This window comes from Fusarium solani (genome assembly GCF_023522795.1).
Source record: "Fusarium solani strain SB1 chromosome Unknown bctg00000005, whole genome shotgun sequence".
NCBI lineage: Eukaryota > Fungi > Ascomycota > Sordariomycetes > Hypocreales > Nectriaceae > Fusarium > Fusarium solani.
The window spans coordinates 85,500-98,917 of NW_027072153.1; the positions used below are offsets into that span (position 1 = coordinate 85,500).

Here is a 13,418-nt window from a genome sequence, read left to right on the forward strand (position 1 = left end):
TCGGCTCCGTGGCTGCCCGTGATGAATCCCAGATTCGAGGTAAGCTGAGAGCCGAGCCATTGCTTATTCTCCAAGAGGTTCAAGCTGACAGGGACCCACCAATGCTACAATGTACAAAGACGAGGCTGTTTGCTAGCGCCTATTGGAGGCTGTCGAGGGATCAACATGGAGCATGTCGCCAGATTTGACCCTGATGGGGAAAGTGGGGGATGCATGGCCCAGGAACCATGTCGAAGTCGGGCTTGGGAAGCGGCCCAGGAACCAGGGGCATGCCAACATCAACATGCATAGATGCGCGCTCCGTGACTTGCATGCTACTGGCGGTTCAACGAAAGCGGCCTGAAAATGGGTTTGCTTTTGGTTCGTATCCGCTTACGGTCTCAGATGAGGATCTACGATCTATCGAGCATCGAAAAAATTCTTACCGGCAATGGAGAAGGTCAATATTGCCAAGTCGTCCAGGGGGGTGCTATTAATATTCAGAATAGCGGTTGGCAGATTGCTCCTATTGCAAGGAAACAAAAACATCGCACACCATCAAGGCAGCGGCCTCAAAGTGCAATAATGCTGGCGGCGTACAGGAAACGGCATGCAACCGAGTCAATAGCTTATGTTAGCGTCGAAGGCATAAGCAAACTTCAGGGATTACATACGGTGTCTCCACGACATGCCCTGTTTACCATCTTGCTTCGACCTGTGCCGGGAGCACATGGGCCGTCCGGTAGGCTGCCAGCCGCTACGAGATGCACAAACGGACTCTGGTTGAGCCGTGCTCCAGTGAGGCTTTTCATGTCCATACTGGAAGAGAGAAATGTGACAACAACCGACTTTGATTGCGAATGCCCAGATTGAGACATGGCGACATGGTGCCTCACCGGCTTCACCGTCAAGTGCAGAGTCTGTCAGCTAAGCCGTGCCGAATCTTGGCTCCCTGTTGCATGATGCAGTTGCCGTGTTGGATCTCGTCTTGGAGGCATGGTGCGAACTTGCCAACTTTCTTTGTCGTGATGCCGTATGTAGTTGGCGTCGCTCTCGGCCAAGATGGCTTCCAAGTTTCCCGCCATGAGGTTGGGCATGAGATTTGAATTTCTCTGCACTGCTCGTGTTGACGCGTTGCTTGCAAGGATCCCGGAGCCTCTGGAGATGGTTGAGAAGAGGATTCGGGTATATAATCCAGCGGCTCAACCGCGTTGATGTGGTGCTTGTAGACGAACATCATCATCAGTACTCCGAGGCCATTCACACTCGCTCAGGGCCCTTACATTCGTTCAGTCATCTTTTTATTACTTTTGCGAGTTGAATCATCATGGACTCATACTTCTCTCTCCCAGGGACAGAGACTCCCATCAGTGATGCTGAATTCCCCTTTCCCTCTCGCTCTCAGTCTTTCCAGTCCTTGAGCTCCCTCTCCCAGCCGGGCACTCCTGACACAGAGCGGGATGTTCTTTTCAGCGGACCGCCTTCTCGCGCCTCGTTCGCGTTGAACTCACACGAGTACGTGCTGGTGGTGGGTGGTCTGGGTTATATTGGCAGCCACACGGTATGGGAGCTGCTGAAAGACGGTCGCAACGTTGTCGTTGTCGATAACCTCAGCAACGCCTTCATGGGCGTGCTCGACACGCTGAACGACATGGCGGACAAACACGCCAGCTCTCTTGGCCTCCGTCGCCCTGACTTGCGCTTCTACGAAGCCGACTTCAGAGACGAAATCAAGATGGGACATATTCTGCCCCTTTACTCTACTCCCAGGGGCTCAAAAATCAAACGAGTCATCCACTTCGCTGGGTACAAGTCCGTCTCTGAGAGTATCGAGAAGCCGCTCAAGTACTACGACAACAACGTGGGCGGCCTGATTCGGTTCTGCAGCATGCTGTCGAGCTTCAACATCAAGTACCTCGTCTTTTCGTCATCGGCTACCGTATACGGCTCTCTCGCTGACCAAGGCGGCCGTCTCGTCGAGGAGGCGTGCACGCACACCACGACTGAGTGGAGCGACGCTAGCGGCCAGGCACGCACCACGTTGTCCGGGTGCACGGGGCTGACCAACCCCTACGGACGGAGCAAGTGGATCTGCGAGGCTATTCTGGCGGACCTGACCGTTGCAGATCCAGAGTGGACCATCGTGGCGCTTAGGTATTTCAACCCCATCGGCTGTGACGAGTCTGGCCGTCTGGGCGAGGATCCACGTGTTACGCCTACAAACCTGATGCCCGTCGTGCTCAAGGTCATGCTGGGTGAAATGGATCGGCTGCACGTCTTTGGGACCGACTGGGACACGCGGGACGGCACCGCCATCCGCGACTTCATCCACGTCTCCGACCTCGCCCGCGGGCACCTCGCCGCCCTCACCGTCAAGGAGAAGCAGGGGTTCCAGGTGTTCAACGTCGGCACCGGCACCGGCCACTCTGTGTACGAGGTCATCGACGCTGTGCAGGCGGCGTTCGGGAAGGACGTTCCCATGGTCAAGGCCGGACGCCGTGACGGTGACGTGGGCGTCTGTGTGGCCGATCCCCAACGGGCCATGGCCGAGTTGGGATGGAAGCCGCAGAAGACGCTACTTGACAGCTGCCGCGACCTGTGTCGGTTTCTGCAGGCTAACGGGGCTGGTGTCGGTGTATGATGTGCCCACGAGGAGGGTGCTGTCAGCCGAAGTGGTCATGTTATTGGACGTTTTGTCGAGGTTATGGATGGGCTTTCTGTGTTTTCTCCTTGCCAGGTAATAATAGAGCTTGTTTCTTTTCGTCTTGTTAGGTTGTCACCTTGTTGGTCCACTAAAATGGGGAAAGTGCAAAATAGTTGTATATAAAACAGTACCTGCGTTGTTCAGCGGAGAGAAGAGAAAAGGCCTCGCTCGGTAGGTGAGCTCACATATCCGCCTGTTGAGTGGCCAAGGTCTTGGCATAGCATGTTTGTCCCGCAACATCTCACCCTTATTATGCCACTGCGGGTGGCCCCAGGGAACGTGGCTAGTAAGGTCGGTCTCACTGACCTTGCAGCCTACCAGGATGTCAAAAGATCGGTTGGTACAGTAGATACTTGCAGATGTAAGGTAGAGCCTACCTGGACCCAGGGATATGATTGCTGAGAAGCACCTGATGGAGTAAAACTAGGCCCGGTACTCTATACCGATCTCACACTTGAAATCCTTGCCAGACTACTTTGCCCCTTTTGGTGACATCGAGTGGCCTACAGGGGTATCCACACTAACTAGTTAGAGCCTGATTTGTCTCTCCAAGCCCCCCACTGCCAGCAAGGCTCGGGAATATTAAAATAGCACCAAAACCTTATTCCAATGACGAATACCCGTGCATTATTAAAGAATCGACGGCTTCTACACACCTTGCTTTAGCCGCAAAGATTTTACAAGGGGATCCGAGGTCTCCACTCACAGCTGCAGCCAGACTGCAGCCACAACCAACAACACCGCGGCCCACGACCCGGGCGCTGATCCAAATCTTGCTGCCGCTGACGGCTCTGCCGTACCATCCTCGATGGAGCAAATGACTCCGCCCTGCGGCACGCTCTCAGCCTCGACATCAGAAGCGTTGAACGCCATCTGGATCCACTGGATCTCCAAGGTGGCATTGGCCCCCACCTCCATCTCCCCGGAGAAGCTCCCGCCGTTGCTCCACATGTTGATGTACACCGTCGACGGCACGACGGGGACGTTCATCTCCGATTCCTTCTTGAGTTCCCCGTTGATGTACCACGCGCTCTTCTTCTGCTCGCGCAGCCAGTCCAACCGGTACACGGTCCAGTCGTGCATTGAGCCGGAGCGCGTTAAGTTGTGCGTCGACCCGGGGATGGTCGTCCACGTGGTGGTGTTCTCCGTGGGTTGGTTTGAGAAGTGCACGCGATTTTCCTCGTCCCTGGTCATGACCTCGATGTCTGACTCCTGCGTGTCGTTGAAGTAGGTGAAGAAGCCGGCCACGGCACCTGGAGAACCCGAGATACGGGCGTACACACGTAGAGAAATGGAGTCGACTAGGGCCCGGCTGAAATAGACCTCTCCGGCTTGCTGTGTATCGTTCTGCAGCCGGTCTGTGTACAGCGACAGTTGGGCCTCGTCATCTGGCTTGTCTGGCAGTCAGGCGTCAGCGCGGAGCGACAAGTCGAGAAGCGGGTGCGAAAAATACCCATGTAGACGTGATCAGCGACGTAGTGGCGTGCCAAAACCTTCTCACTGGCTTGCCCCTGATACTTGATGGTGACTCTCCAGTCATCTGTCCAAGAGGAGTCGTTGGTCAGTTTGCTGACCACCAAAGTGTCAGGCTCCTTTCTGTCCTCTGCCGCCGGGTCCCCCGTTGGCAGACGGCCCAAGGTTGAGGCATTTCGAAAGTCGTAGAACCGGTAGAAGCTCAAAGTTGCAGGGTTAGGCCCGTCGATGGAAAAGGCTGAACAGTCGTCATGGATACTTGCCATCGCAACGCTGAGGAGCGCCACGGTAGAGAGGCTGGCGATGAGAACCATTGGAAGCGGCAAGTGGAGGCGATTTGCAAATGCAATCAGTCAACTACAACAAGTTATTTATCATATGATGTGATTCTCGATGCAACACCTCGGCGCAAAATGCCTTGGTCTCAAGCGAGGAATCTTGGGAGGCTTCCGAGGGCTGGTGTTAATGACTCGTCCGCCAACTAGGTAGATGGCGTGCTGCGACCACGATCTTGGCTGTGACACGTGTGGCCAGAAACATCCGCTAGTGGAACTGCAAGGGACCAGTCGAATAGGCGTGCCACAACAGTCACGGCATGTCACCAAGGCAGTTACAGTAGTGCTTACCCATGAAGCCGCTTAGCGGAGTTGTTGGTTGTGAGCACGATTGTTTCTCAACGCCTTGCATCAGGGGAAAGAAGACGGTTCCGTGGTGATCCCCCCACGTGCCGCACACCATGTCAGAACGCCACGACTGATCACTGCATGAGTGAGGTCCACAGCATGTAAGCGGAAAGAAATGCCGAACCGGCCCGCAGCTAACCCCCGGTATGTTGAATCAAAACCCTACTATGGTTCATCAAGATTCGCTAGCTCCATCGGTTCATCTCATAATGCGCACTACCTAGAATCCGAGAGACTGGGATGTTAGTCTCAGTAGCACAGGATGTATGGACTGACTGAGACATCCGTGTTCACCGAAATAATGTCTGCGGTTTACTCTGTAGTTTTGACGATGGATGGATCCCGATCTTTTCCCTCCAACATACCGGCAGGTTCGAACGGGGACGCTGGAGCTAAGCTCGAAATAGTCTCATGTTCCTTGCCAATATTTCAACGCGCGTTTTTCTTTTTCAGGTCGGGACAAAGACCTTTCCAAGGACTGCCGAGCCCACAATGAACAAATTGTGACGAAGCTTAGGGCAGCTACGAGATACCCCCCTCCTATGACTTCGCAAGGCTAAGCATCTTAAGCATGATGGGCTCTGGGAACTACGCAGAGTTAACCATAGAGTATTCAGCATGGCCAAAACCACCAGAAGATAATACCTAGTTGCCGTTGGGTTATTTAGGAATAGAAAAAGATAACTTTCTTGAAAAATATCGAGCTATGATGGCGTCAAGGATTACGCTTCCATAATCTTGGCACGGCAGAGAGCCTCTGCCTGAATCACAGTGGCTAGCGGCTAGAGAGGCCCTTGTCATGCAGTCAGCATCCAAGCCTCTTGGCTCATGAGCAGGCGTAAAGTGAACAGAAAACCCTTGCTAGTCCTGTCACCCTACTGAGCCTCACTCGCTGGCGTCTCGGGCCAGCTTCTGCCACCGACCTCAAGTCCAGCATATACGGGACAGTGAATTCAGGGATGTCCCATCACCTGAGAAATTCGCCTAAAGACTTGCAAGCTTACCTGGCGCAGTTAGCTCCTTAGCCTTTCTAATATGTTATGACATTAAGGTGACTGACTAAATATAAACTACTTATTGGCTCATATGGGCTAAGGCCCAGGCGAGCTAACCTAGCAAGCTAGGTTAGTTATAAAATTATAATATAGACCTTATTATATATTATAATTAGGAGTTAGCTAACCTAAGGTTTTTTTATATAGGGATTTAAGGCAGCGCTAATAGCTTATTTATAAAGCCTAGGTTTTATATCTTATTAACCCTAGGTTTTTTAAAAAATTAATTTCTTATTATTATAAAAATCTAAAAATAAATAAAAATATAAAAAAGTATTTAATTAAGTTATATTAATTAATATAATATTTAAAATATATTGTATTTTTAAGATATTAATTTTATTATTTATAAAAATATTAATAAGCTAATTAATATTTATTTTATTAAAAAAGTCTTTTTATATTAATAAATTATAATATAATTTATAATATATTATAATAAAGAGTTAATTAACTTAAAGTATTTTTTTATAAGTATTTAATATAATATTATAACTTAATTAAGTCTTAATTATATATTTTATATAATTTTATAATATTTATTAATTAGAAATAATAATAAATAGCTTATTTATATATATATAAGCTAATATATATTACTTATTTAAAAGGTAATAAGTAATTATAATTTACTTATTTAAGCCCTAATAACTTACTTAATATATAAAATATATTTATTATATTTTCTTATATATTAATTACTTTAGTTATTAATATAACTTAGTTATACTTAATACCTTTAAGTATATTACTAGATATAACTTATATCTTACTTAAGATAATATTAATATCTCTTTTATTAAATATAAATTAATATAATTAATTTATCTCTCTAAGACTTATATAATTATTATATATTAATAGCTCTTATTTAAAAGATTATTAATATTATTTTAAATAATATTATATTATTATAAATATATTAAATAATATTTCTATTAATTAACCCCTAGCTTATAATAAATTATTAAGTATTATAGAAATTATTAATTAGGTCTAATAGCTATAAGCTCTTATAAATTAGCTCTAAGCCTAAGTTAATTAATAATTATTATTATAATTAATACTATTATTAATTATATTTATATATAATATTAATAAAGTTCAAGTCTTATTTATAAGATAACTCTTAAAAGGTATTATTATAATATAAGTAAAGCTTATAATAAGAGATTTTTTATTAAATAAAAAAATAAACTAAGACTAAGATATTATTAATATCTTTTTAAATTAAGAAAATTTTAAAATTATAATTAAAGATATATTTAAAGTTATTAATAAAAAATAATAACTTATTATATAATTATAATATATTTAGGTAGCATACTAATTAAGCTAATAGACCTCTTTTATAAAAGATTAACTAGTTATAATATAATATACTTAACTATGCTATACCTCTATCTATAAGGCTCTTCTATAATTATATAACCTCGCATATAACTTATATTTTTATAATTACTCCCCTTCTTATAATAGCATAACCTAAGCTATAACCCTATAGACTAATTAGATCCCCTAGATTACTATGCTTATATAAGTATATAACCCCGCTATAGGGTTAAAAGTAATACTAATAGAGGTTAACCCCTAAGGCTAGTTATAGTAGGCAATTATATACTGCCTTATAAGCTTAATATAAGCTGATTTGCTACTAAGCTCCTATTACTATTATAGGCTATTTTATAGCTAGTTACTTATATATGCGTAATAGGAATTAAATATATAACTTTGCGCTAAGAGACTTATATTATATTATAATAATTATAATATATTTAGGTAGTATGCTAATTAAGCTATTAAATCTCTTTTATAAAAGATTAATTAATTATAATATAATATGTCTAACTATGCTATACCTTTATTTATAAGGCTCTTTTATAATTATATAACCTTATATATAACTTATATTTTTATAATAATTATTTAAATTTATTTAAAATTAGTTATATATTATTTATATAATTTAAGTTAAATAATTTACCTTTAAAATAAAATTTAAAATAAACTTTTTATAAAAATCTTTTTATAATAAATTAAAGCCTAAGGTTAAAAATAAACTTTATAAGGCTAATAAGCTTAATAACCTTAAGAATTATATTAATATAATTATTAAGATTAATAAATAATAATATAAAAGATATAAAAGAGAATTATTTAAATAAAATAAATTAAAAGAAATAAATATTTATTTTTATTTTTTAATTTAATATTAATAATAAAAGGATAAATATAAAATATAATAATTACTATAAGGAAGAACCTTATATAATATAAACCTAGGCCTTATATAATTTAAAGTTATTTAATAAAATTATTATAATATTATTATTATTATAAAAAAAATATAAATTAAATAAATATTATAAAAAAATAAAAGATATTTAAAAAAGATATTATATAATAAGAAACCTTTAATAATTTTTAAAAGGTAAAAAATATTAAAATATAATTAACTTACCTCTATAATATAATAGTTCTTATATTATAATTAAGGTTACCTTACTTATAAGGAGGCTATTAATTTAAGCCTAGCTAGAGGCCCTTTTTTCTAGCTTATATAACTTTTATAATTATAAAAAGTTATAAGGGCTAGAGATTAAACTCTTAACTTATAGGTTAATTAAGGTTACTTTATTATTATATTATTATAATTATTACTATATTAATACTTATTATTAAAATTATTATTACTATTATTAATTAATACTATAAGACTTATTTACCTTATTTACCTTATAAGTAATTAACCTAAGCCTATATTATATAGCTTAACCTAATATAAGAAATATATAATTAAGTATTATATAATTAATTATTATAAAATACTTAATTAATAATATTATAGATTTATATTATAAGGTAAGGCCTAGCGAGGTATATATATAACTAAAAGGAAAAAGGTATTATATAACTTAGGTTTATATAATAAGTTATATAATAATTAATTAATTTATTAATCTAAGTTATTAATTAAGCCTAGCTAGTAAGGGGTTTTAAAGCTAATAAGAGGTAATTTTAAGTCTAATTATAGTTTTTTTATTTTTTTAATTAATAACTTTTATCTTAGTAAAAATAATATCTTATTATTAATATTATTTAGACTTAATTAAAATAATATAATAATTTTTATAAGAGTTATAATATATTAAATTATAAATATAAAAAAAAATACTTAATTTAAATAATATATTATAAATAATAATTTATATTATTAAGATACTTAAAATAATATATATAAGATATAATAAAATTAATATTTATTTAAGAGAAATTATTATATTTTATTAAGATATATATTAAATAAAAAATATATTAAAAGTAATTAAATAATTAATAATATTATAAAAAAATAATTTAATAAATTAAATTAATTATAAATAATTTATTAATTATATTTTATAAATTAAATTAAATATAAACCCTTATTAAAGCTAAGTAATATATATAAAAAAATAATTATTAAAAGATAATAAATTATTAGTATTACTTAATAATACTTATATTATAAACCTATTAATTATAATTAATACTTAAAAGATATATAAATTTAATAAGAACTTAATATTATTAAAATCTAATATTGTTAATATAATTATTATATTATATTCTAAGAAAATAATTATAAAATATTAATTAAAGAAATAATTAATAAATAATATAAGATAAGCTTAATAACTTAATATATTTAATTAATTAAAAAATAATAAAATATAAATAATATATAAGATATTTATATTTAAGCTTATTATAAAGAAGTTATAATAAACCCTTATTAGTTAGAATTATAATTTAATCTCTTAGATAACTCTTATATTATATTAATATATTTATAATATAATAATACCTTATATATATTATATAAAAATTATTAATATAATATATATATTATAAAAGAATAATAAAATAATTAATTTTTATTATTATTATAATATATAAATATTAAACCTTATTTAGCTTATAAAACCTTTTAATATAAAATAAAGAAATAATATAAAAAAGTTAATATTCTTCTTTTATAATTTTATTTTATAAAAAACTATTAGTCTTAAATAATAATATATGATTATTACTTAGTAAATTATAATAAAATAAATTAAAAATCTTAATAAGAATTAGTTTAATATAAAAATAATATTATATTATAAAGAAATATATTAATAATATAAATATTAAGTCTTTATTATATATAATAATATAAAATATATAATATTAAAGAGATTTAAACTTTTTATATACTTAAGTAATAATATTAATAAGAAATAATATAAAAGAATTTAATTATATTTTAAAAAAGATTATAAATTAATTAATAAGGTCTTATAAAAATATATTAAATATATTAAATATATAAACTATAATAATATTTACTTAAAGTTATTATAATAATAAAAATAAAAAAACTAAATAATACTTAATATAAGGATAATAATAAAAAAAGCTAATAATAATAATAAAATAACTTAAAAGATAATTATAATTAAAAAGCTTATATAAGTAATAAATATATATATAATTATTATAATTATATTATAATAATATTAAAAAGCTAAATATTTTATTTTATATAAGAAAATAAATAAATAAATATAAAAATATATTATTTTAAAAGGCTTTTTATTATATAAATAAAATATATAAGTAAGAATACTTATAATTTAAAATATAAATTAAAAGAATTATTATTAAAATTACTATTAAAATTACTATTATATATATATTTATATAAGCTAAGATATATATATTATATATTTAATTAGATAAGTTTAATTAATTAAACCTATAGACTTTTATTTACTACTAAGTCTAGTGCTAAGTTATAATACTAATACTTTTTAAGTTTATAAAACTCTAATACAAACTCTAAGAACTAATCCCTCTAAAACTTATAATATTAATAACTTTTATTTCCTAATACTATACCTATAGCTATATAATTAGATCCTAGCTAGTTATAAGACTTTTTTAATCTTTTTATTTAATATTATAAAAGGTATAAATATTAATAATAAAAATTATAAGCTATGCCTTATATAAGTATATATTATTATTATTTCTTAAGCTATTAAAGAAATTAATTTCTTTTTAAGTAAAATACTTATATTTCTTTAGCTTTTTTTTAATAGCTTTTAATAAAAAATACTCTTTTTTAATAAAATTAAATTAATTATTTATCTTATAATTAAGTAAAAAGAAGCTAAATAAAAGAAATAAAAGGTTATAGCTAAAGATTATAAGTTTAACTTAAACCTTTTATTTAATAGGCTATATACCTATTATAATACTCTAAATAGCTCTATATAATATTATCTCATATAGCTTATTATAAATATTTTTTATACCCTTATAAAGCTTATAAACCTTTTTAATAAAGTTATCTTAATTATATAAAAAGGTATATTAATAAGTCTTAGCTATATTACTTTAAGTTATTAATTAAAGGTCTTTATAAAAAATTATTATAATTTTATTAATATATTATTAATTAATTAATTAGTTATAGTCTTATTTATTATAATTAAATCTCTTTTTATAAAGATAATAAAAATAATTTTAATTTCTTTAAGTAATTAACAATTATAAAAATAATTAAAAGGTAAATATTAGAGGAGAGCTATTATATAAAAGGCATTTTAATTATTTTAGCTAATTAAGATATAAGTTATTTATTATAAATAAAGCTAGTATTAATATATTATTAAAGCTATTAATAATTATATAAATAACTCTTATTAATTTAAGCCTATTAAGACCTTAGGCTTTAAGTATAAAGCCTTTATTATTAAAATTACTAAGATATTAATTAAAATATTTTAATTTTTATTTTAAGTAATATATATAATAAGTAAGATAATTAAATAAGTAAGATAATTAAAAATCTCTTAATATATATTATTATTATTTAATTAATTAATTTTTAATTACTTAATATATTAAAAGGAAATAAAGAGGCTAAAACTTTTCTTACTTTTTAGGCTTATTAAAATACCTTAAACTTAAGTCTCTAATAAGTTATAAAAATCTATAAAGTTAATTATAATACTCTCTTTAATTATAATTAAGGCATTTAAGCTTAAGCTAATATTATCTCTAAATTATATAAGTTATTTAATTTAAAGAAAGAGATTTTTTTTATTTTATTTTTAACTTAAATTCGCGAGGATTTCTTTCTTAGCTTTATAATATAAAAGAAATAATTAATTAATTACTTATTAATAATAATATATTATTAATTAATATATACTAAGCCTTAAACTTTATTAAGTAATATTTAACCTTAAAAATATATATTTTTTTTAAAAATATAATTATTAAAAAGCTAAATATAAAAGTTTAATTATTATTTATAATTAATTTTAATTTATAATAAATATAATTATAAAATATAATATTTAATTATATAATATTTATAACTTTAATAAGACTAGCTTTCTTATAGGTATAATTATATATAAAATAATTATTATAAGCTTAAAAAGATATTTAAAGCTAAAATTAATATAACTTAGAAATTAAAAATAAATTATAATTATTTAAGTAATTAATATAAAAAGCTAAGTAATTTAATTATTTATTATTAATATAAATTAATATTACTTTACTAATTAATACTAAGAAAATAACCTCTTAAGTAATTAAGTTATTATAATAACTTAAAATAACTAAATTAATAATAAGATTAATCTTTAATAACTTAAATATTTTAATTAATATATAATTAATTAATTAATTAATTCTTATTATTTTTTAATTCTTAATAATTATAAAAATTATTAATTAATTAATTTTAAGAGATATTATAAAAAAATAAAATTATTTAATTTTATATATTATTTTATTTTTTTTATTTTTTTTAGCCTCTTAATATTAAGTATTTTATATTTTTAAAAAAGACTTATAATTAAGAAATAAAATATTTAATTAAATATTTTATAACTTATATTTTAAAGACTAAGTTTTTTTTAGTCTTTTATATAATATATAAGGCTATTATAATAAAAAGAAATATTAGAGAGGCTTTTAAAAGAGCTAATTTTATTTTCTTTAACCTAGAAGCTATAGTCTTAAAGCTTAATATATAGCTATAAACTTTAATATTTATTAAGAAGGGGATTAAATTATTTACTTCTTAGGTCTTAAAGACTTTAAAGATTATACTTAAGGTTAGATCTTAGTTTAAATACTTTAAAAAATAAATTAAAAGGTATTATAATAACTCCTTAAAGTTAATTATAAAGGCTATAAAGTCTCTTATAAAAGTAATAAAAAGAAATATATATAAGATTATATTATTAAGGGCTAAGGTTAAAGACTTTTAAGAGGTAAATAAGATATTAAGCTAATATTAAAAAATAAAAAAAATAAAATTATAAAAAAAAAATATAATAATAATAAAAAAAAAGGCAAATAATTAATTAAATAGATATAAATATATAAGTAATAATAAAATTATTAAGAAATAATAATTAAAGAAGGTTAATATAACTAAGAATTTAATATTATAATATTTATAATAAGCCTAAA

At 31.0% G+C, this 13,418-nt stretch overlaps 2 protein-coding genes across 2 annotated transcripts; one reads left to right on the forward strand and one right to left on the reverse strand.

Moving 5' to 3' along the window:
- Window positions 1-1,306: 1,306 nt before the first annotated feature.
- MRS44_008436 (uncharacterized protein) lies at window positions 1,307-2,620 on the forward strand (the record flags this gene model as incomplete). The annotated part of the gene is made up of 1 exon (XM_046283470.2): window positions 1,307-2,620. One exon carries the CDS (start codon window positions 1,307-1,309, stop codon window positions 2,618-2,620), a length of 1,314 nt encoding a protein of 437 aa, XP_046123307.2.
- A 765-nt stretch (window positions 2,621-3,385) lies between these two features.
- Window positions 3,386-4,470, reverse strand: MRS44_008437 (uncharacterized protein; the record flags this gene model as incomplete). The annotated part of the gene is made up of 2 exons (XM_046273296.2): window positions 3,386-4,080; window positions 4,137-4,470. 2 exons carry the CDS (start codon window positions 4,468-4,470, stop codon window positions 3,386-3,388), a joined length of 1,029 nt encoding a protein of 342 aa, XP_046123306.1.
- Between the last annotated feature and the right edge of the window lie 8,948 nt (window positions 4,471-13,418).